Here is a 25,194-nt window from a genome sequence, read left to right on the forward strand (position 1 = left end):
TAAAACAGCTTAATTGTAACAAGAATCATCAGTTGCGAAATTATATGTCATCTGTATGTTGCTTTTGACTTGCTGATCTATATTTATTGTTTAATTTTACATTAAAATAATTAATAATTTTTAATAAGTAAATTTAACTTGCATTCTAAACTATATGTCGTTTAAGCATGTTTTTTGCGTTTTATAATATCTTGATGATTTCTACCGTTAACACATCGATATTACATATATTGTTAATACGGATACTTTCCATGTAACACCATGTGGTTATATTTATCACGCGCAACACGCGTGTTCTCAATATACATAAATTATGGACTGTAAATGATAGTACATTATTACGTAGATATTTTTGATATTAAAATAATTTTTTCTCGCGAATTGTTGAGCTCTGATTATCCTGGACGATTTTATTATTTCGTAAATCAATTTATGAATTAAGACAATAATTCTAGTTAATATTTAATCTAAAATATACGACATGAAAGAAATTATGAGTTTTCGTTGACAATTAAATTTGTGCGTAATGAAATATATAATAGATAAAGATAAATTACATTACTTTTTAAATTTGTAAGATAGAAGACAATACGAAACAACATTTCGTACAACACATCGCTTAATTTTGCGATTATAATCATCAAAAGAAAATTTTCGTTGATCGTAAGTAAAAAAATTACGAGCTTAAAATTATAGAAATCGCTATTATAATTATTTCAACGAGATAAAGCTGAGTACCAAAAATAGTTTCTTTGTTTGTACCAGACAAAAACTTGTTCAAGAAGACTTCAAAATATATGTGTTAAAAAAATCTTCTAATGTCTATATTTACAAAATATATTCTATAATCTTTGAATTTTAAGCAATATATAAAGTGCAGCCGCCGAAATAGGAAGTATAGTGAATATAAATAAAAAATAAAAATAGTTTTTACATATAAAACACGTTGACATTTAAGTAGCTAATTAATTATACATTAAAATTAATAGCATACTATTAAAGATTAAATATAATTTAAATTGCAGTCTTCATATATGGATCAACGTTTCATTGCTAACAGTCATGTTATTTTAATTTTCAAACATTAATTATTTCCGCGGCTCCACTAGCGAACTAGATAAGGATTAATAAACATTTAATTACTGAAAATATAATTTCTAGTCAACGACTTCCCTGTCATTCAGAATAAGTGCCTTGTCATTTTTTGGACTGATTCGTAACGTAGATCCCCATTTTGTGCCCTTTTCAGCTTCCGAAGTGGCCATTAAGACCGAATATGAACTTAGAGTATCAGCGGCTTCTTTACTATAATGTATGCCGTATAAGAAATAGATCATCAGCCCTGAAAAAGAGTCGAGAAAAAATTAGAAAGATTAAGATTCATTTAGAAAATTCATATGCAGTAAATTCAATGTTATGCGTTTTAAATTATAATAAAAAACGTACCGATTGTCATCCATACGAAAAACCGTAAATACGTCATTAGAGACAAGTGCACTATCATACCAACATTAAAGAAAATACTTAACGCCGGTATGAAGGGCACCAACGGTACTTGAAACTTTCCGGTGGGTGGATTTTGCTTGTGCGCATCGATTATTAAAAGACCTGCGAACAAACGACAACAATAGTTGAGTAAAAATAAACATTTTCTTATTACGCAAGGGTAAGAAAGAAAAATTGAGATATACTTACTCGCAATAGGTAGTGTGAGATAACACACTATAAAAAGATAATCGGACAACGTAAACGGGGCTGGCACTTCGAATGCCATTAACATAATAGTAATAGCGATGATGGTGCAGGCTGCTGTGTAGGCAAGCAGACAACCGACTATGACATCTCGAGTGTTGTAGTTTCCCAACCAATCCGCCATCCAGGCGTATCGCGCTTTAAGTTTTCCAGATCCTTCGCACAGTAGCTGTAGGATTATAAATAACTTGTGTTAGTAATTTATTATTCACCAGATAAAATTAATTAATATTTAAATTTTTTTATAAAGCGTAATTACTTCAGACGTAGTAGACGCGATACTGCTGGAATCCGCCTCTTCTGTGGGTGGCGAAGAACAGCCGCTGCTCGGCGTACCGACGTTCGTTTGTTCAGGCGGTTGTTCCTCGGGCAGGTACCTCAGCAAAATAACGCTCATCGCAACGATGGTGTACGCAAACAACGTGCCGATCGACATGAACTCCACCAGATGTTGCAGGTCGAACAGTAGAGCAATTAAGGCACTGAGCAGACCACTTATTATGAGATTGGTCACCGGCACTTGCGTGCGATCGTTGATACGACCCAGGAAGCCGAATAGCAGACCGTCGTTTGCCATAGAGTACATCGTCCTCGGTAAGGAAAACAGGGATCCGAATAGAGTCGTTGTCATTCCGCAAAGGGCACCCACGCTGCAAAAAAAGTTTATTTCTTAAAGAAAACTGTTTTATATTTAATATTGTAATTTATTTTTATTTCTGATATTTAATTATTAGGTTTGGACTTTGTCAAATCACAGTTTTATGAAATTGTAAGAAAATAGCGTTATTCACCTTATCACATATTTAGCCCACGAGATACCTCTGGATGAAAAAGCTTCCGGAAGAGCGGCGGTAGGATTAATTTCCCAATATGGCACGACCAGCGTCAGGGCACCGCTCACTAACATATATCCAATAGTTACTATTGCCATCGAGAGTATCGTCGCCAGCGGAATACTTCGTCCTGGGTCGCGAGCCTCCTCTCCAGAAGTTGCGATCGAGTCGAAGCCGACGTAAGCATAGAAACATGTTGCTGCACCTGAAAACGTGAAAAAGAATTAATAACAGCTTCGTTTAAAAGCTATAATTTACAAAAAAAAAAAAAAAACTTTTTTTTACTCTATGATGTGGTATTAATTTCCATGAAGTCCATTTAATTAGCAGATAATCAACGAACGATTAAGCGTTTATCTCGTGCGAAATCACGAGTAGGTGAGATTAAATTAATCCATCTGCTATATTTTACATTAATCTAATTAGTCTAGGTGAGATAACTAAAATTTATTGCAGCAGGACTTACCCATAATTACACCAGTGAAACCAAATGGGAGAAAGCCATTGTTTTGGGTCCAGTTTGTTAAGTCAGCATAATAAATGCCTAAAACGACGACCAGTCCCATTACCGCGAGATTGACGATAGTCAGCAGCGAGTTTACTCTTGCCGAAGTTTTCACGCCTAATCCTAGAAGCATCGCGTACATCAGACATAATCCGCTAGCTAAAACATCCGGAAAAGTGCCCAGCGGTTCTCCCATGGTCCAGCCACCCATCACGTCGCGAGTATAATTACTAATCGCACCGCCTATCAGCGAGTCCACGTACCCGCTCCAAGCTCTCGCCACAGACGCTGCACCTGATTAACACAGTAAAGTTATTAATTGCTTATTAATTGTAAATTTAATTTAATTTATTTCCTTATTACTAACTTAACTAAATCTGATACAATTTTTTCTTGCGTATTTATTTATTTATTACTTTACTTTTAATTTAGTAAATTTTTTAGGTTTTTTTGCGAAGGCCGACGACAGAAAATAAATTCATACCAAGCATATGCTCCAAAATGAGATTCCATCCTACGAAAAAGGCCCAAAATTCGCCGACACAGACGTAAGTGTAGACGTACGCGCTGCCCGCCTTCGGCACTCGAGCGGCTAATTCGGCGTAACAGAGAGCCGCCAAAACGGAAGCGACACCGGCCACGAAGAAGCTGAGGATCACCGCTGGTCCAGCCTTGTCGTGCGCGACCGTTCCCGTTAACACGTAAATTCCAGCGCCGACCATATGTCCTACGCCTGCAAATCCGATTCGTAAGTCGAATAAACTATTACTTTTTCTTAATGTCTACAAATGTCTAAAAAAGAAGTTTTCCATATTAGAGATGATATTAATTACCAAGTAAGTTGCATTAATTTTAAAGCATTGATTCGCTATGCATCGCTTTGTCGCTATCTATGCGTACAAATTACAAATAATGTTGCTGATGCGATATGTTTCATTCAAGGCTTTTTTTACAGAACTATTATTACGTTTATCATCACCACAGTAATGTGCGTGAGTAACGGCGAGCTGTGTATCGCTCGCTCTCATCTCGCGCAAGGCAAGTTACGAGGCGTATCGTCCGGAAACGTAGATTTATTTTTTTTTTTAACAGCTCCGTCGCGAAGTCACTTTATCTAAGTTGACAAATAGGAGGATGTACCGAGCAGCGTGATGTCGAAGGTGGAAAGGCATCTCTTCATTGGCGTCTCGAGCATGTCGCCCTCCAGCTTCTTCCGCCGGCACATCTTGGTGTACAAGCCGGACACGACGTGGCCCAGGATCATCCTGCGAACCGATGGCATGACAGTGGACCCTGAAACGGATTCCCACCTTATCAATAAGAACCTCACAGTTTATCAAATCATAAAAGAAGGATCGTATGGCGCTTAAATCATACGCTGATTAAACGGAGGGCGGTCCAGGATCCCAGAACGCGCGGGAAACTTTCATTGAGCAGAAATTAAACAAAAAATCGATAGCGAAAAAATTGTCATATGGTGTCCCGATGCAATATGTCACGCCGATAGGACAGGTGGCGGCGAACCTATTCAACATCACGCACACGCGCTTTCAAGTCGAGTGATCAATAAAAAGAGATGATCCTGTAGTATTTCAATGACCACGTCCGGACTGCGTATTGGAAATACCGCAGGTGTACTTACGTTACAAATCACACGGGCATTCGACGACGAGATCGTCAACTGCGTGTTACGACAGACCGTGCAGCCGATAGACGCCAAAGGGGGTCATCAGGCTGGCGATATATAAAGGCACATAAGGGATGTAATACTCCCGCGAATGCGCAGTGTAATCGGCCAATCCGAAGCCGGCACCAGGATGTTAAAAAGCAATATCAAAGCACTGGCATTCATGTACAAAGTTGGAATGAAGTTGCGAGAGAACCGAACGACAGATTATAATTGAATGTCGCACCTGAAACAGAAGGTTAGTTATAATGTGTAGTTGAAACAATGAAAGGTTAAACAGCCCTACCTTTTCCTCTCCTTTTCGCGAATTATTTATTAATCAAGCCCAAGAGAGAAATTATCATAAAAACTCTTAAGTTTTTCCTGACGATCAAAAGTTCTCTTTCTGGAAACGTTTGCTTACAATTTCTTTCGTAATTTCCTTTTTTTTTCGAACATTTTTTTTCTACTTTGCATTTCTGTGCCTGTATGTTAATCGTCGACCCATTGAGTCTTGATCCGAATTCGTAATAAGTTTAATTCTTGAAAACCGGTGAATTTATGACGATACGTAATCGGTGGGAAGGCGGCATTAAACAAACCGCACATATGATCGTTCAGGTATACAGTAACGCGCACGCTCGCGTCGCTCGCCCACATTATTCCAATATCGACGCGCTTGACGTTGCACTTTTCACACTTTGTTTATTGTCCCGCCACGAGTGCAACCCGTAAAACTTACGAGCGAAAAATTGTGACGGGCTCTTTTAAACTCTGTAGCGCTGCGATCTCGGAGCAGTCGAAGCACTCGGAGAAGTAAGAGGCTCGAGAAAATCCCTCCAACGGCCGGAAGGGCAAACAGTTTCCCCATCCTTTCCTCTCGCAGCTGATAAGCCCGATATCAGTAAATCACCCGTGCAACGTGTTCTCCAATCGATTGTGATCAAATGCCAAATGTGACAGTCTAAGGAATCTTCCGTCGCACCTCTCGGCGCGATCCGATGCTGGCCCATCCGTGGTTCTGCGTAGAAATAAGGTTAGACAGAATCTCAGGTTGACAACGACGTAATAGCTTGTATTCGAGAATATCGAATTCGTAAGATGGGGACAAAGATCTGCTCCAAGATCTAATGTTGCTTTCGCAAACCGCGCTGAGAGAATTCGCGTTCGGTCGCATACAATTGCAAATCTCACATATACGTTTGATGTCAACGTAACATTTGTGGACGATGGACGGAGAGGATTCCGTGGACGTGGACGTCGACGTCGACGTCGACGTGGACCCGCGGGAACTGCAGGAGACACTCCATACGTATCGGAAGCTTGCCGATGATTTTGCGAATCATGACACCATTCTAAAGGTGAGTGCTCCAGTTTTGAAAGCGGAGTCGGAAGTTCGAGCTAATACTTCGATTTTTGAATACATATTGTTTCTTATTTGTTGCAGGACAAGACAGTCTTATCGTACATAGCGTATGTCTTAGAAGTACCTGATTTAGATGTGGTTATCTTAGCTCTGGAGATTCTGGAGACATTCGTTAAGAATGTGGACAATTATATACATATAACGTCAACGTTTGGCGTGCGGGAATCTTTGGAGGCAGTTATTAACAAATATAGTTTGAACGAACCAAAAGTTGCCAGTCGAGCTCAGCAAATTAAAGATGACATAGAGCGAATGAAACCCCCCATATACAACTTGCGCAGCCGCTGCAGGCGAGTTATAGAGCCCAAAAAGCTGAAGACACATGTAATTGTTTTACATGTTCAGGGTTTATTGCCAGTAAGTATCACTCAATTTATTTCAATTTGTTAACGTTATACATTCGAAAATTACAGTGGGAATAATTATACATTGGAGAGTGTATATTAAAATAATTTAAATAATTAGGAAACCCGAGCTGAGCTGGAAGGGATATTAATAAGAATCGAAGGTCTTATTTCATTGGTGGTTGATGTGGAGCACCAGCGTGTAACTATGCGCACTTTAAGTTATGTCACTGCGAAACAGATCGCGGAAGCGATTGATAGCCATGCAGATAACATGGAAGCGAGATTGGTTACAAAAAATAAACTTAATCAAGAATTTCTTGTAAAATTGGTAAGAATAAGCATATTCTTTAATATATAGAGTGCCCGCGATTAAATAGAAATAATTCTAGGGATAGATAGGACTTTCCTACTTATCTCCGAGAGCTCTACTTATCTTTAAAATTATTTCTATTTAATTGCGGACACTCGTATATAAACATATTTCGTGTTGGCAATGAACTTTTTTTCAGATACAAGAAGGCGATACCGATAGTGAAGGATTACCTGAGTATTTACCTGAAGAAGAGGAAGAGGATGATAAAGAAGGTGTTGTTTCATTATTTACTGGTTTAAAACAAAGTGCTTCGTCGTTGTATAAATCCACCGCCGAGTTTCTAAGTAGTTCATTCTATTGGTAGAATTTCTTGCTTTAATGAAGTTACTTGTAATTTGTGACTGATAATTATAATTTTATTTATTTTGACTTAATAATTTTATTAATAATTTTGTCTAATTGTGAATTTGAAAAAGAACTGGAAACATTTCGTGTGTATAGGCAAAGTACAATTACCTCAATGGAACTGTTAAAGGAAAAGACTTGTAAACTTTTTAGTAGTAATCATGATTAATTTTCATTTTTTTACGTATAAGAATCTCGCTCATTTAATACGTTCGTAATTAACATTGATCAAAAGACGTAACAACTCTTTAATTTTTACAATTTATAATAAAACAGTACTTTGTACTTGCCATCTATTTAAAGAGAAATCTAATAGACATGTACAAACAGATTTCTAAGTTCTAATGTCTATAATGTAAAAAGAAAAGAAGTATATGTATATGTTTAATATGTATTTGTACACAATTTTAACTTAATTTTTTCATACTTTAATTGTTGTATATTTTATCATGTAACTTACGATATATATGTATAAAGCAGTTATATGTACACATGCAATTTATGTCACGATCTCAGATTACGATTACAGACTTCTAATGAAATTCTCCTAAGCTAATTAAAAATTGTAAATAAATAAATTCTAAAAAGTGCTATAGTATATGCTCTAAATATTAAATTATTAAATTTTATTCAAATAAAACTCCGTTATAAAAGCTTCTGATATAAAATAATAATTAGATTTAGGCTAAATATATGCAATACGACTTTCAAACCGTAATAAAGCTTTTGCAATAAAATAAAATAAAATAAAATATTAAAAAATTTTTATTTTCCAATTTTTTCCAATAATTTTGATAATTTAATCAATTTAAAAAAGTAATTATTTACATATACATTCGGAATTTAATTATATTATTTTTTTAAATTATTACTTTATTGTTATTTGTGGCGACCATTACAAATTGGCGGGAACGGCGATCACTTATAATTGGCTCACATGAATTAATCAAGTACTAAGAGCTTCCACCAGTAAATCGCAGAAGCATCGGAAAATGGAAATGGCGCTGACAATGCCACCAACCTACTCCTTCTAATAATTTTCGAGCGTTTCTGGATACTCGGCGTCAACAAGCCCCGACATTTACTTTTAATTTCTTGGTCATCTATATGACCGTATAATTAAATTACCATTTTTATTGAATTATAATTGTGGATTAAATATTATTTATTTCATTGTTAACGTACTTTTTATTAATTATTGACGTAACATATACCTATATACGGGTAAATCTTTGTAAATAATGACACTTAAAATGTTGTGTAAATCAACTTTATTTTATATATAACACAAATTTTGTGTACTCCTTCTATTATTGTATAATAATAGAACTAGTCAATTTTTTTTTTTAGCTGCCACTGCACAAAAGGAACAATTTATGCAACTACTCGCATAAGTATGATGGATACAATACGTATGATTACTACAAAGTACATTTCTCTCTATTTATAATATGCTTCGTAAATTATTTCGTTCAAGTGAGCACATCAAAATTGTTATCCTATCTTATTCTTTTACGCTTATTCACTAAGTTCCCGTTGTATTGTCTATATTTACAGATACAGATGTATATAATTGTCATTAAGGCAATTTGAGTTTCAAAGCAGGTACAATAGATGGATGCAAAACATCTTTTCTTTCCTGTAATCGAGTAAACGAAACGACTCGTAGATATGCGAGTGGAACAGAGAGATTAAACTTACAATAATTATTAGTACCGATTATTCGCGGAATGAGTATGGGGATCGCGTGCAGTCCAGTGCTATTGTTGAGCTTCGTTTTGAAACTCGCGTAACCAGCACCGCGTTTGCCTATTTCGCGCAATACAACTCATCTTCTTAAACTATACATTAAATGCTTAGGCTGAAATCAATAAGTACATAGTCACTACAGACCTACTCTCTCTGACTCTTATCGGCTGTAAAGTAAAAAAAAAAGTTTCTTACGTATGAGCGCATGAGTCTTGGAAAAAATACATACGATAGTACAATGTATCTTTCTATTATAAATAGTAGCTTCCGTAGAAGGAAGTTTTACATTTTTGTATTATTTCTTTTACTTTTCGATTTTTGCCTAACATCTTTCTAGCCATAAATATATTGCAAATATAAAAGATCGTACAGGTACAACAATATCTTTCAATACATGCTTCAAAGACTAAATTGCATTTTATTATCAATTTTCTAACTTTCACTAGACATCTCGACGCGGTCGATGCATGCAAATTGCCATAGGCACTTATGTCATAATAAAATTTGTTATCGTTACGTTGTACAATTATATTCTGTTTCGAAAAATGCATTAAATTCTTTTCTTTAAGACAATGTATTTAAACTGTGCATATACATAATATTATCAGCTGGATGCCTTCATAACTATAAAGGCATCTCATTTATTACAGCTGCCTTTTTCATTTCGTCAAACATAAACGTATGTACATAAGCAGAAAATTTCAAGAGTTGTAAACTGCCTGCAATTTCTTTTTTTCTTTCTTTTTTTTTTTTTTTTTTGTAATAAAACCTTTTCTATGGCAATGGGTATGCACAGTTTGAAATTAGATTTATGACTTAGAACATACGCGTAAAGAACTGTGAATGCGAAATATTAAATGCCATGAAAGAAATAAATACAAGACTCTTATTTGCAGATCATATCGAACGTACAGCCCAATACATACTAATGATAATTATTTCAATGGAGTTAATAAATGTTAAGCATAAAAATGTCCGATGTACATATACGATCCCGGATAATATTAATCACTGCAAATAATATCCTTCGAAGCAGTATTTAGATTTGTTGAATGAGAATTACATTATACAATCTAATACATTCATGTTGTATATGCTATAAAAATGGTTGCGTATTAATCCAAATAAAGTTGAGCAATATTAATCTGCCTTTTTAACAAGTTCTATACGTGACTGTTTAAACAATGATCAAGAATTTTTTTGAAAACTGTTTAGTTTTAACAACCGATCAGAATATAAAGTCTTGAATTCTTAAATTATTTGCTTACCGAATTATTACTTTTCTAAATAATGTTACATACTATTAAATATATGTATGTATGCATACATGTCTTCATGTATGCGGAGATGTATATGAATGCAAGTATATATGTATAAGTATATATGTCATTATGTATGTGTGTGTATACATATATATGAATAGACAAATATCTACAATATTCAACTTAAGTTACAGGATGAAGAATGATGAACTGAATTTCACTCAGGCAGTAAATCTAAACCGACTTATAACCGATCATAAATCAGATATAAAAATTACACTAACAACTAATAATCTATATTCGGCTTTCCATTTTCATAGACCCGTTCGCCGGTTGAGATGCTATTGTGATTTCACTGACTTCGTCCGTTTCCGATTGACTCGATGTATCAGAAACGTCGTCTATTTCTTTTCTCTATATTTTTATTAGTTATTTATTAGAATTTATTTAATATGTTTTATACAAAACGTGTTTAATGTACTTACTTTTTGGGAATGATGGATATTACGAAGAACTCTTTGAACATCCGGATTACTTTCTAAGGTGGAAGTCTGACTGGACGGAGGATGAGAATATTCAGAAGTATTTTCTTCATCAGAAGCTAATGCCCCTTGTATTCTCCCGGATGCTGTTAGTTTCGATCTTCGTAATCTGCATCCGGGACCGATTGGCCTCCTTGCGATACTGTATAATATTTAAAAGAGTATAGTATATTCTTAATACTTATTACTTAAGAAAAAGGAACAAAAATTAATAATGATGGAAATATCATATTCTATATTGATTAAAATACCTTCTTCGTCTTAAGGAATAGTTGTAAGTGTAGCTTGGATCTTCTCCTTCTTCATCTGACCAGCTTTCCTCACAAGCATCATCTTCGCGATCATCCGTATTGTCCGAAGAAGTTCGTATTTTAATATCAGATTGTTCCACGTAGTGCCCAGATAACTTGCCTGACTCTTCTTTATTTCTACTATAATATTTAATTAATTTGATAACTATACGATAAAAATAAGTCATATTTTCGTAAATATTATACAATACCTATGAGAGATTATGACATCATCGCCATTTCCATTATCAATGATAAGACGGTTAGCAATAATTATTTCACTGACTTTTCTACCGAGAGTTTCAAGATTGTCGTCATCGCTACAATCCTTCAAACGTTCGTTGCCATTGGCGTTATTTTCATTTAAGTGCTCAGGGCTAGAACACGAACTTGTTTGCATGGGATAGTGCGTATCCGACAAAATTGAATTCCCGTTTAAGCATTCCGTCATCTGCTTATTCAATGAATGTCTTCTGACGAGATCCAAAGAAGATTTTTCTGGTAAAGAAAGTGCCATATTCGTTATTGGGGTATAATCCGTCTCACTGAGATCCATGACGTCCGTTTGTGTGTGAGTGTCAACGAATCTTGCAGGTACCTCTATACTCTAAAATAAGAATTTATATATGATAAACATAAAAAATTTAGAATACTATAATTATTTTAAAACATAATTTGTCATAAAATTAAAAATCAGGACAAATTAAGATGATATTATCAAAATAGATTTTTTGAGGTAATATTGTTAATTCACCTTTCTTTCACGATGAGGACTCGATCTAGGACTGGAACTCAGACCACAACCCGAACCAACTCTACGATGCCTGTATTTACGCTGTTTGAAGCTATTGCTTGGTGCTAAGATAGTTTCCGGCTGATTGGACTCATTCAATTGTGTGTACATAGTGGCTTTGACGGGGCTCTGCGGTGAATCTGTAGGTGACGGAGGAGTAGTAGGCGTCGAGGAAGTAGAGAATTGTAGTGTGCCATTTCGTCTGCGGTACAACCTCTCCTGAGCTTTCAATAAAGGTCGGACGAGACGTTTCTTGTACTGCTTGTATCCTGTTGATTGCTGTTCTCTCCTGAGACAAACCAGACATTTATTTCCAAATGTGCGATTTCGGTTGCAGTCTTGTGCTGTGTGTCCCGTAAGCGCAAAGCGGTTATGCAAAGCGAAACTGCGTCGTCTATATTTTAAAAAATATAAAATAAAATATAGCGCATTTCATATATATACATATTAATATATATAAAATGTATATATTACGATATACATTATTTATATGCTGCAAGAATAATCTAATTAAAGAAATAGTGTTTTAGGAACTAAATTTAATTTTGTTATATTATTTTTGAATGTAATTTTGAGTTGTGTCGTTACTGCAACTAATTAGCAATATATGAGTGAAAATATATAATAGAATGTCCGAAGTAAAATGTCAAATCGAAAAACTCTGGTAAGGAATTAGAACCGGAGACGAAAAGTCCTGTAAGGGGTTTGAAAAATTAATGAACATTATTGAAAAAAATTAATTAATAAAATGTTTAAGCGTAAGAGGAACAAAAAAATTGCGGAAGAGTGAGCGCGACAGGCGAATAGCGATTTGACATTTTATTTCGGACATCCTGTATATTTGGTTAATGGTTTTTGTTGTTTTTTAAAATTATATATTATAATAACTGCATTTTTCTCACTTTATCACATCACGTTCGCGTAATTCTAATTGTAGTAGAATAGCGTTCAGTTCCAAGTATAAATTGTTCGTGCGTTCGAGTTTACGTTCATAATGTTCCCTAACATCCTGAGCGTGTCGTAATTCATCTTTCCTCCGTCGGATTAACTCAGCCTCAAAACGTGGATCGGTATTAGTAAATAGGGGCATGTGTTGCATGTGTTCCTGTATTTCCTTCTTCCAAGATTGCTGTAACAACAAGAATTTATCGTACTTTTCCATGTATTCTTGGATTAATAATTGTACGCTAAATAAATTCTACCTGTGCCTTAAAATAATCTTCAGGTTCCGTAGAGAGTACATCAACAGCCGCGATAGCGAGGTGCATTTCGATTAATTTGAAGGAAGGTCTGTTGCGCGGTTTGGCCGACCAACACTGTTTAACAAGTAGTCCATATCCCTCCGGACAACTGGTAGGAATTGGTAAATGAAGAGAATTGCTGCCTACTCCCCACATAACAGCAGATGAATCCACGTCTTTGTAGGGTATCTCACCGCTCAGTAATTCCCATAGTACGACGCCGTACGACCATATGTCCACCTTTTCCGAGCATGGTTCGTTTCTAATTACCTCCGGTGCCATCCACGCCACCGTACCAGCAAAAGTCATTTTCGTGCTAATCTCATTCCACTGTCTACTCGTGCCAAAATCGCTGATTTTTACCACCTCTCCTTGTCCTATCAGAACACTGCACATACATTATTACATTATTTTCGTACATTATTTTAAAGAAATTTTAATTTTATTTCGTTGTTTATTTACTTTGGACTTTTGAGATCTCTGTGTATAATTTTATGAGCATGAAGATACGCCATCCCCGCAGCGATCTGTTTTGACCATGACACCAATCTAGCAGGAGGAACCGGTTCTCCAGCTCTTAGAAGGTCGTATAATGGCCCAAACGGACAAAACTCCATTATTATGCAATAGCAAGGAGGTTTTGTACACACTCCCCTATAAGACGAACGTTTAATAATAAATATTTTACATATGCATAATGTAGGTTATATCTTAATATTATAAAAGAAATAATGAGCCTTACTTGAAGTGCACAATATTCGGATGATTGAGTTTTCGCAAATGGCGTATGTCAGTCTCTTTCGGTTCCTTCACTTTTTTCACAGCTACTATTTCCTTATTTAATTTCCCACTAAATACTGCACCTTGAGCCCCAGATCCGAGCCACTGCAGCTCGCTAATTGCTTCGAAGGGTATTTCCCAATCGTCAGCTAAAAATGGAATTTTATATAAGTCTGCGCTGTACAGAATTTGTATTAACATTTTTTCAAAATAATAATTATTTTAAACATTTAAAGCAGGAAATTACACTTAAAGAAAGGTATCGTGGATTACAGCTTTAACGCTTTTTAGAATAATTATAAAAATAAAAAACAACGCTAATATTTTATTATTAATTTCAAAAAATGGGAGAAAATAATAGGCGAAAAAAATGGAAACTTACACAACTTACTTGATAGTCCTTTGATTTTTTCGTTGATAGCAGCCTTTGACAACATGGTCCAAACAGGACGCATGCATCCTAAAATGCCTTCGACCCAACTTGATCGCTGAGAATCGATGCTTTCAGATCCAGAAGCGCATTTCGTCGCGGCGTCGCTGGAATTGCTCGCTGAATTCAGGTGATTACTATTCGGCAACTGAACCTCACGCAGCTCGGTGATTAGCCGTTCAGGACTTCCCGCGATCTCACTCAGCTGAGCCAGTTCCTCTTGGATGCACAGCATACTGAATTTTATATATAAATTAGGAATGATGCCACAATTATACTTGCATAAGTTAATGTGTACATTTATTACAATACATTATGAAAATGTCTGAAATAAAGGTACATATACAAAGATAAGAGATTTAAATTGACCGATAATAAAACTCCAATACATTATGTATAGAAACTTCGTAAACAAGTAATAAAACCACAAAAAATTTTCCTATCGTAAATAAAAAAACACCCAAGAACTTAAAGAAGAGGAGTTTAAGTACCCTGACATAAGAGAGAGGCATTGAAAAGCTGCAAAGAGAAAAATTAAATTGTACATAATTTTATCTTTGTGCGGTCCGATGAACGATAAGCAACGACGTACATGTTGCGCGTCATTTATAAACGGCGATATGAATTATCGGATGATCTTACGCAGATATTCAGTAACGAATTTTCGATCACGTGCAGACCAGACTACATTAAGAATTCCACGTTAAACTATAAATCTTAGAGTGTCAAAAAAATCAATATTAGCTCTCTGAATTATCACCGCAAATACAAGGATTGATATTCATTGATATTCACATTGCAGAAAAAAAATAAAAAGAGAACTTGCATACATTATTTTTTTTACACATTTAGTAAACAATGCTGCCATTAATGTTAAAAATATCAAATGGTTATTGAAGTTTTAGCATTTCTCACGCGTCAATTATCGGATGATTGGCGATGTGTGCGATAACAAGTAAAATAGTAGATAATAGTCATCTATTTTTAAACGTAACAGTAGCCGTAAAATGAGACCTGATATCATGTACGTACATTTTGATATTAAATTATTTATCAATTAAAAATGATGCAATTTCATTTCTTTTTTTCTTTTTGTCGGTTAATTTTTTTTTTGCTTCGTCAAGACTGTCTAAAGATGATATTGTACCGAGAATTACAATGCCTCGTTTGCAGACGTATTTTCAAGGCTGCATGTGGCAAAAGATTTACGTTTGTGTCAATGACTTTTTACAGTTAACAATTAAGTATCGAACATATTCATCTAATTCATCTAATCATTCTTTCTTTCGTTTCTTTTTTTCTTTTACTCCGGTATTTGGGAACATATTTGGCGCATATCATTTTTCACAAATAAAGAAGAAATACAAAAGGATTCATTAATAATACTTTTGTCAAACATATTAAACTGCGATGGTGAAAATCAAGGTAAAAAAGTATTACTTTGAAACTTTTCCTACGAGAATAACAAAAGATTAATTCGTAAAAAAAAATTTCCCGATAGAGATTATTAAATATCCTACATTTGTACATTGGTATCACGTTCGTATCGCAGACACGAAATGTCACGCCCACTGTAATTTTGATTGATACGCGATGTAACATTTCATACGCATTGTGAAGATTAATGTTATTGACGCTGATAACGTGATGTCGCATTAACAAGCGTTTTCTTATTCGTTTAAAGAGCAGCAAAAGTCTCTCAAGCGAAATGCAACAATATGACGCGCAACGCGGATATCGATCTTGCTTTACGTAGAGACTGCATTACATACATATAGATATACATTTCTAAATTTAATTCTGCCTGATAGCACTAGTCATACTCTACTAAATTCTTTATCGTCTCACGGGCAAATTCTTCCGATTTGAGGAAAAGGAAAATTTATTAGACAACGTGTCACTGCATCTTTGGGAAAAAAATTCTTTTATATGAAAATGACATTCTCAATTTGAGACTAACTTTTTTTTATGTAGACATATAACATATTTAATCACTTCTCTGAATTATCTAACCTATCCGAGTGTCACTCTTCTGCCGCAATATAAAAATGTGATAAAAATTACATGATAAAAATAAAATTAAATAGTACATTTCTGCTGAACGTTATTTGATTATATTATTTTATGCACTAAAATAAATTGATATTAAAATACATATTAAGTGACATCAAATTATCAATAAAAATGGACAGATTTCTCGTTTTTAATTACTTGCCAAGTAAACGTATGAAATAAGTGTTTCAAACAAATGTTTTAGTTATAAATTTTACTTTCAGTCATATGATACTAAATTTATGTGGCATATTTATCTATGTGAAATGTACATACGTATCTTTCTCCGTTTGAAATTGAACAATGTTATTTGCGATACACGATAAACACGTCACACTTTGCCATAAAGTGAATGTTCATTATTTCTATAATATAAAATTTTTTATTTTAAGATTTTATAATAATTTATTCTAATGTACACATAAGGGGATAGCTAAAAAGAAATGCAGAAATTTTGTACGCGTGCGAAAAGAATTGAATAAGCAAGCAAGAAGTGTTGTATTTAAACTAGTTATCAGCTGTTGATTTTATTGATAACCGATACCAGAATGTGGAAAAACATCCCGAGTACGTAGAAATTTTGTCTAAATTGAAGTAAAATTGAAAAGTTGCAAGTGTTTATTTCTTGTTTAAGAATAATTATAAAATTTAGATTACGTTTATCATTTTATCAGTAAAAACCCCAAGTCAAATCTGATATTAAATATGTGTATATTATATTTAATTAAAGAACAATAGGTGTCTACAACTTACAACTACGTTACTTTCACCGATTTTTGTTCAAGTTTTATATTATATCATAGTATATTAAATCCTACAAAATTTTTTATTCGTTAACGATTACCAACGCGTCTGGCCGTAGTGAAAATAAAAAGAACCGTCGATAGTATCGTAAAAAAAAAATATCAAAACAGTACCGATATAAGCCGAGGGTATTTTCACGCCGACGTTATCACATTGCGTGCTGAAACGATGACAGGGTCGCTTATTATACATATATTATCGTTACGTTCATCGAAGAATGTTAATCGCGTATATTAGATAACTAAAAAATTAAAAGACGGGAAAACGAAACTTCATACGAAGAAACAGGTTAACGTCGAACGTTTTTCTTTGCCGCAAGAAGATTCGAAATACCAGTTTTATCAGCTTCCATTCCTTAGCAAAAGGTAAAACTAAATTAATGTATTTTTGAACGACAAACTTGTGAGATAAGCTTTGATTAAAAAATTCCGAGTGGCCGTTTTTTTTTTTTTTTTTAATGGAAAACATATTATCGTTTTGCTAATATAATTTTTTTATGTGTAGGAATGTGAGCTCGCATAACAGTGAGCTTGGAAAGTGAGAATGGCCTTGGAAACACGAGTGGCAGTGCCCTTGGCAGAGGATCGCGGCGATCGCCCCCCTCGGCTTGAGATAAAACGATTGTCTTTGAGACAGCCTTCTTTTATCGTTCTCGTGAATACGTAAGAACCTGAGCGTAAATGTATGTACATGGTAAAAGCTAACGCGTCACATAATGATTTCCACGCAACATTAATTGTAAGACGTTTTAAAGACGTTCCGCGGACGTCATAAAATTTCTAACATATTTTAAAATTACCAGAATGACAGACAGGTTTAACAATATTTTTTAATGATCTCAAGCCTTCGGTTTCAGGTACTTTTTCAACATTGCCTCGCTCAACATACTTTCGAGTTTTAATTTTTATATTTACTTGTGTCAAATATAGATTAACTTTCTCGGGTCACATTACTTTCCATTTTCTTCTAAAAATTAAAAGAAAATAAAAAGGCAATTGAATCGAGATCGAGGCCAATCTGCATTGATGGAGAAATGATAAAGGTTGAATGGCAAATTAATTAATTTAAAAAATGACGCTTTAAAGACGTCTTAAAATATAATGTGATGTAAATTAAATGTCTTAAAGATATTTTTCAAACTTTCTTTCTTTCTTTTTTTTTTTTGTTTTAAAGTTTTAAACATCTTTAAGACATTGTCTTTCGAACGTGCACGTTGTGTGTGGAGCGAGTCGAGTATGTGAAAGTACGTGCATGCGAGCATGTGCATGCACGTTTACTGTGGCCTTTGTATCAGCTGTCTCTGCTGTCGTCACTAAACGAGGGCCGTGTTGGTTGCCATAAACAAATACCCCAGACTGATAGCGACCCGATGATGAATTCTTTACGTTACTTAGTACCATATTACGTTAGATATTTAGTTCACGTGTCTCTTTTTCCTCAACCGTGTGAAAATTCGATTTCCAAAAAGGCAAAAACACCGGCACTTCTTTTCATTAGCGTGTCGTAAAAATTGCAATTTCACCGCTGGCCCGACGATACGAGAGATGAGATTTGTATTTTTAACGCACGCGAATCGTACGTGTGTGTGTATGTATTCATTGGTGCATGAGTCGTTTGTGTAAGCGACGTATCTCTACCGCACAATTATAACTGCAAGAAACGGAACGTTTCAGAAACTGACACGGTAAATCTCGCTTCCCTATCTAAAGAGAGAATACCGCGCTTATTGTCCCACGTAACACTAGATTATCGAGACGTAAAGTGAAAAAAAAAAAAAAAAAAAGAAAAAAAAAGGCGAGATTTCCTCCGTCTACAAACGCCTGTATCTTTCTGTATAAATACCCGTCTTCCGAGCTTTACGTGGTAATAACGCGATGACTGCGGCGTAAAATTTTGCGTCCTGATCGGGAATCGGGGAAAAAAAAAAAAAAAAACAAAGTCACCCTAGAATACGCGAAGAGAGAACAGTTTTTCCCCGACGACGTTCTCTCTCTTCCTCTTTCTATTTTCGCGAGATTTATGCGAGGATGACACGCGAGTTTGAGTTTTTACGAGGCGACCTATGTATTCCAGAGCAGGTAACCGAGCGATGTTCCATATCGCGAGGTCTTTTCGAAGCACCGCGTTCAATCATTGCCATCTTTTGGCACTATATTCTGGCAACGATGATGCTGATGCGTCGAGTGCAAGTTTCGCGCAGGTGTGCTAGCTCGGAATTTGTAGAGTGTCTCCGACGGCCGATAGCGATAACGGCGCGTCGGACGAGGAGAGCGCATTCCGGAGGCTCGAGTTTCGCGGGATCCACGTGGGCGCATCACAAAGACCTAGAGACAGCCGCGGTCTCACCTCTTAGCCGTAGGATTGGTCACATCGTCGGGCATAGGTACTATCTTGACGGCGACAGCGACGGCGCCGTCGCCTCCGGCGGTGTCGTCGTTTTGCGTCGCTGGCTTCTTGAGGAAGAATCGCGCGAGGACCATCGCGTCGCGTCCAGCATATGGAGGTCGGTGGCGACGAAAGAGCTACAAGTTTCGCCGACGAGAGACTAGCGTCGTCGTTTCCTACCTTCTACGTCGCGCACTATCGATCACCAGCCGCCTCGGATCCGCGAGCGACACGCATGCACACGCACGCACGAAATGTATCCCACTCACTGATACTAGGGAGCGTAATATAGCGCGACGCGAGGGACCCAACACCACCGCCACCAGACCGGCAGGCCTGAGCGTCACAATTTTAGATGCACGAGCGTACACAAGACGACGATAGCTACCTTCGTCACGACTTCACCTCATACTCATTCCCTCTCTGTCTCTCTACTTTTCTCTCCTCACCCCCCCAGCCTCCCTCACACGAATCTCTCTTTTCCTCTCTGTCACTTATCTGCTCCATTTCAATAACCCACCGCTTGTCGACAGCGACTCTCGCTCGGTCGCGACGCAATGCGCGAGAAGATAACGCGACCCGCGCTATTTCAAATTTATAAAGGCATAATGTAGAATATTTGTTAACCTTCTCATCTTTTTTTATATACGACGATAACGCTTATCGCGTTTGTAAATGATGTAACACGCGTTCGGTAATAGTAAACTTGACAGCGATATCGGCTCTGGTCTTTTCTTGTTTATTCATCTTTTATTAAAAAAAAAAAAAAATTATGTATGCGTAATATAAAAGTATAGGAACATGATTAGTATTTGCTAATGTTTGATCAATAGCGCGTCGGTATAAAATTGTTGGCACACCTTGAAGTGCGTTATCGAATGTTAAGCGGTTGAATATTTAATAAGATTCACATTGTAATTAATTGATAATAATTAAGTTATAACTTTTCGCGGATTTTTGCTGAATAATATTAAAAAAAAAAAAAAAAAAATTTTTATTACTAATTTACTTCATATTTCTCTCATTCTTTCACATCTTTTTTTTTCCAGTCCCCGCTTTTATTGACCGATGTCACAAAGTTATCACAACGCCTCGATGCTGGAATCTTATCACGTATTAACAATAGAAGAACGGAAATACCTGTTAGTGAATATATGAGCCTCTGGATGGGGAGACGATAAGACCACTCCGCTTACGTCCGTGGACGTTCCCGTTTCCTCGGTTTCCAGGTTGTACATTTCGGGTTGGGCCAGAGTCTCGGTCTCAGCAGGGGTGCGCATCCTCGGCAAATTATTGGCAAATCTGAAATATAACATTTCCGTTAATTTTCATCGTCAGGAACGTGATCTACGCGAACCGTGTGCAACAATGATGCAAGAAACAAACGAAACGATTAGTGATCATCTCGCATACACACACGCGCGCACACACGGTGCGAGAGGATGCGAAGAGCATCTACTGATTTTTGTCTGCTACCGCGGAACGACGTTGGAATGGACGGAAACAAAAAGAGAGGATTAAGAATTCACCTTTGGCGTAATACCCACCAAAGGGGAGGCAGCCAGATTCAATGGAATGCTGATCTAGTAAGAGGTGTGGTATTTGCCCGTCCGCATACCGATCCTGAGCGCGTTTTATTTCATTTTACGCGCGAATTCTTTAGGCCTCGAGTTTGACCGTGGTATTCGACATTTTTCACAGCTACCGAAGTAACTGCTCTTGTAATAATATAGTTCAGTGAGAACAAATCGAACAAAAGTTATGACAAAATTATCACCTCCGAAACAATAAATTTATAATTTATTCCATTGAGCAAAATGTCTCGCGACGTAATTATAATTGATAACAAACTAATCTTGATTTGTTTCTCAAATTACGATTTAAATAAAATATTTTTTTAAAGTTGTTGCAAATTTGAAATATGTTATTATATAATATTATATAATAATAATGTAATAAGAGAGGATAAACTATGCAGGTGATTTTTGCTCCGCGCATATTCTTATACAAAAGGTAAAAAGAGAACCAAGAACTTCTCCAGAATGAGTCACGCGTAGGTGTGCCCTACGATTAATCCTATGCACCTGGGTCGAAGTTTCGCCAAGCTATTTGAACTTGACAACCCCTGAATCCACTGCAGACTCTAATACTAGAATACTTGAAATAAAAGTATCGGTGCCTTCATGAAGTTTTCGTATTTTTGAGACAAAAAGAAATATAAAATTGAGATCAGATTCCGAGAGAGTATCTAACAATCGGTTGTACCCCAAAAGAAAATCTATTTCGCTTAAGGTACATGAATTTTAATGAAAGGGTGCACACCCTCCGCGCTAATTCTATGCACCCTGTATGTACATAAACGTAAATTGCGATTTCGATCAGATAGAACTCAGCGACCATCTGACAAAAATAGCAACAAATAATGGCAGTTTATTCGTATAATTTGTCTCATAATACACATTATATCATACTTAAAAAAAAAAAGAAGCAAGAGCTAACAAAAATATGAAAGATAGACTAAAACCTGTACCTTCGTATTATTCTGTTTTGAGAATCACTGACCCTGTAAAGGACCTGCTCCAAAAGATTAGGGCAAATAATATAATAAAAAGATCTACGACAGGTGTGCCTGGCACAGGTACACGATTGCTCCCCGACAAGAAATATAAATCAAATGAAAGAAAAGCGATTTTTCTTTCAAGTGTATTTCGAAAGACTTGCAATTTAAAGAGAGGAAGGAAAGATTACTTGAGAAATTAAACTGAGGACAAAATTTCCGGTTTCTACCGCAAATCTGCCGTACAATTGTTACTACTTTTCGCGGATAATGCGACGTGAAGAAGGTTGGGAGGCACTGGGTCGTAGGGGAAAGCCTAAACTTACACGAAGCGTTAGCGTCTGTGCGGATTGACCTATGCACACAAAAGCGAGCTCGCCCTCGAGGGTCGAGAGTGGCCCCTTAGGGACGTAAATGACAAGGGTGGAGAAAATGAAAATCCATTTCCAGCGTCGTTAAAAGGTGTAACGCCACGAGCGCGAGCGAGTTGGTCGAAACTATTCTCATGCGTCATTACTCGCGCGAATAAATTGCTCGCGTGCTACTCGTATACCAGTCCGCAGCCACGGTTCGCGATCGATCAACCAAGTTTTTATTCAGCTATTCGCTACATAATTACAGCCCATTTCCTTTTACGCGCGGAACCTGATCTCGACTATGAATTTCGCAGTTTCGTCGAGTGACATTCAAACGCTGTTACGCGGGACGAAATCAATTTCAGAAACTAGTTTTGTATTTTTCACCATTTTAAGACGTAGGAAATTATTACTCTGATTTCTTGAATGATCGTGCAGTCTCAAAAGTTTCGCGAGCTCTTTGTGACGATGCTAGACGACGATAAGGTAACCCGGAGGGTGGCGCGGAATCGAAAATTTGTGAATATTGACCGTCGTGCCACAGAGAAATCCCTTCGATCTGTATATCTTTAAATAGAAAGAAAATAAAAGCAGCTTCTAAAAATATATCCCCCGAGCGTATTCGGAGATTCTATCGCCGGCGTTGGTCTGGGGTGTGATATCGATCGCGCCAAGTTCTTACGTATGAATGAAATCGCCCCTTGGCGCCTCGTATCGCGTAAATAAACACGCGAATCGCGCAATGCCGGATCTTTAAATGAAAGTTGACGCATGTTTCTGCCGCCGCGCGTCCCAGCATTGAAATCACCACCTGATAATGGCCAGGGATCGCGACGCTGTCCACGATACCCTGCGGCTAATCACCGACAGCATCCCGATTCGTGACCCTGAAATCGTAAAGCGTCAATGACCACGTTCATTACCAAGGTACTTTTCCGCGACTCCTCTCTCGGCACACATTCGCCGCACAACCGTGGAACCGTGCCGTGTAAAGAAATGCCCGATAGTTGCTAAGCTTGTTTAAATGTTTCGTACAAAGCTCGAGACTTGTAAATTAGATACGTATACGTTTGCGCGTGAAAACGATATTTCCTTTACATTTAATAGCGTCCGGCGAGATTTCGGTGAAAGAAGTCGGTTAAATCGAGAGAGATTAAATCAAGATAAGGACGGAGTTCCTCGGAAAAGGAGGCTAACAGGCTATTTGATATAAATCTAAACACCGAGGAGCAAACGACTGGACTTTTTCCTTCCTCGAAGGCCTGATTTATTCGATTTAATTTCCTCCTCGCCGCCGCGAGGACAACGTGTTGTTTTACATCGATAAGTCTGCTTTAATTGCATCCCGTGCACCTCCAGCGGAATCGGTTGCACGCACTAGTGCGCGCCAAAGGTCATCGCACACAAATCGACGTAAAAGCGTGCAAACGACTCGCGGGCGAAACTCGGGAGCTGCGAGTTCAATACCGTTTGGCAACCAAAATGCTACCGAATACGTTTTGCCAATCGAGACGCTATCGCGTTATGTACTTTAATCTGATCTTTAACTTTCGCGCGAAACGTCACTAAGCCAAAAAAAAAAAAGTCTTATCTGCAGTAAAGATCTCGTACGAAAGTAGCGAATTTAAAAGTGACGCGACGCAGGAAAAGTGCGATAAAGATATCATTACCTCTCCCCGCCGAGGTAGTCTACATGTTTGACGTTTGACATTTTCGCGTAAACCAGATACACAGATTCTTTGCGCATATTCCCTTCATCTCGGCCGGAGGAGCGAAACCGTTGTCCTGGACGCCAGAAAACGGAGACGGTCCTTCGCGGCGGCCGCCTCGGTCGCGGGCTTTCACTTTCCTCGATTTGCACAAGCGCGAGCGGCCGAGCGAGCGTGCGAGAGAGCGGGTTTCGTTCGTCACCGCCATACGGACTGGACGACGCGAAACCTCCCCTCGCGCGTGACGAGGGGATGAGTTTGCACGCGCGCGCGCTCGTTCCTCCTACGCTTGAAACGAGAAGAGAACGCGCGCGCGCGCGCGCGTTTTATCGATCAGAGCGGCGCACTACCCTCTTGACGCTTACCTGAATGCCGCTCTCTGCTGCCGCGACAACGGTGATCGCTGCTACCCGCGGCGGAGTCGTCGTCGTCGTCGTCGTCGCCATCCACGTTCTTTTGCCTTAATCGTTCCTCCGCTTTCCTTTTTCCCAGCGTCAGTCGCGACGCTACATCCGGCGTCGCTGTGGCTCGCGATCCAGGAGTCGTCGGCTCTTTCTTGTCACGCGGCAGGTCTTCGTCGCCACGGGCACAAACTGAGAGGACACGCAATACATATTATCACCCGACCTCGCGCGGGAGTCCGAGCCCGCTCACCCGCGTCGCGCTGCCGCGCGTATACGTGTGCGTGCGATGCGTCCGTTATCACACCGCTGCGAGTCCGAATTATTTGCTCGCGTAGCGTACAACCCCGCGACGGTGACACCCCGACGCGCGACGCGTTCGACGGACACTGAACAAAATGGCGCGCGTCATTGTCTCGCAACTCCGACGTAAGAGCGCGCGAGGAATCGAGTAAGATGATGGAGGCGCGAGGTCGCCACTTGCCGTCGAAGTCACGCTGCAGCGCGCAAGCAAAGCTTATTTAAATTGACATGATATTCATTTAAGAAATAATCATCGTATTAAATTAAAATAATACCACCATTTAGCAAACTTG

General features: G+C 37.6%; 3 protein-coding genes across 10 annotated transcripts; 1 reads left to right on the forward strand and 2 right to left on the reverse strand.

Annotated features, from left to right (window-relative positions):
- Positions 1-58: 58 nt before the first annotated feature.
- Positions 59-5,188, reverse strand: LOC139103354 (cationic amino acid transporter 4). 2 transcript variants are annotated; one of them, XM_070657926.1, is made up of 10 exons: positions 5,064-5,188; positions 4,733-5,003; positions 4,231-4,383; positions 3,575-3,823; positions 3,052-3,384; positions 2,544-2,790; positions 2,012-2,402; positions 1,696-1,921; positions 1,447-1,608; positions 59-1,342 (listed from the first exon to the last, which is right to left on the reverse strand). In XM_070657926.1, the coding sequence occupies exons 3-10, from the start codon at positions 4,370-4,372 to the stop codon at positions 1,158-1,160; spliced, it is 1,935 nt and encodes a 644-aa protein (XP_070514027.1). In that variant the 5' UTR covers positions 4,373-4,383; positions 4,733-5,003; positions 5,064-5,188; the 3' UTR covers positions 59-1,157. The 2 variants fall into 2 exon arrangements, with proteins under 2 accessions (XP_070514027.1, XP_070514028.1); XM_070657927.1 differs by having other exon boundaries at positions 4,468-5,003.
- A 466-nt stretch (positions 5,189-5,654) lies between these two features.
- Positions 5,655-7,845, forward strand: LOC139103360 (armadillo repeat-containing protein 1). Its single transcript, XM_070657937.1, has 4 exons — positions 5,655-6,117; positions 6,204-6,539; positions 6,648-6,857; positions 7,039-7,845. Exons 1-4 carry the CDS (start codon positions 5,986-5,988, stop codon positions 7,204-7,206), a joined length of 846 nt encoding a protein of 281 aa, XP_070514038.1. The 5' UTR covers positions 5,655-5,985; the 3' UTR covers positions 7,207-7,845.
- A 656-nt stretch (positions 7,846-8,501) lies between these two features.
- Wnd (Mitogen-activated protein kinase kinase kinase 13 wallenda) lies at positions 8,502-24,965 on the reverse strand. 7 transcript variants are annotated; one of them, XM_070657911.1, is made up of 12 exons: positions 24,563-24,965; positions 20,716-20,877; positions 14,287-14,570; positions 13,867-14,053; positions 13,587-13,778; positions 13,086-13,512; positions 12,786-13,012; positions 11,845-12,277; positions 11,303-11,697; positions 11,052-11,231; positions 10,744-10,942; positions 8,502-10,672 (listed from the first exon to the last, which is right to left on the reverse strand). In XM_070657911.1, exons 2-12 carry the CDS (start codon positions 20,853-20,855, stop codon positions 10,553-10,555), a joined length of 2,784 nt encoding a protein of 927 aa, XP_070514012.1. In that variant the 5' UTR covers positions 20,856-20,877; positions 24,563-24,965; the 3' UTR covers positions 8,502-10,552. The 7 variants fall into 7 exon arrangements, with proteins under 7 accessions (XP_070514012.1, XP_070514015.1, XP_070514011.1 ...); XM_070657914.1 differs by lacking the exon at positions 24,563-24,965 and adding an exon at positions 24,159-24,250 and having other exon boundaries at positions 11,052-11,228; positions 11,845-12,172; positions 14,296-14,570; XM_070657910.1 differs by lacking the exon at positions 24,563-24,965 and adding an exon at positions 24,159-24,250 and having other exon boundaries at positions 14,296-14,570.
- Between the last annotated feature and the right edge of the window lie 229 nt (positions 24,966-25,194).

Source organism: Cardiocondyla obscurior, linkage group LG06 (genome assembly GCF_019399895.1).
Source record: "Cardiocondyla obscurior isolate alpha-2009 linkage group LG06, Cobs3.1, whole genome shotgun sequence".
In the NCBI taxonomy this organism is placed as follows: domain Eukaryota; kingdom Metazoa; phylum Arthropoda; class Insecta; order Hymenoptera; family Formicidae; genus Cardiocondyla; species Cardiocondyla obscurior.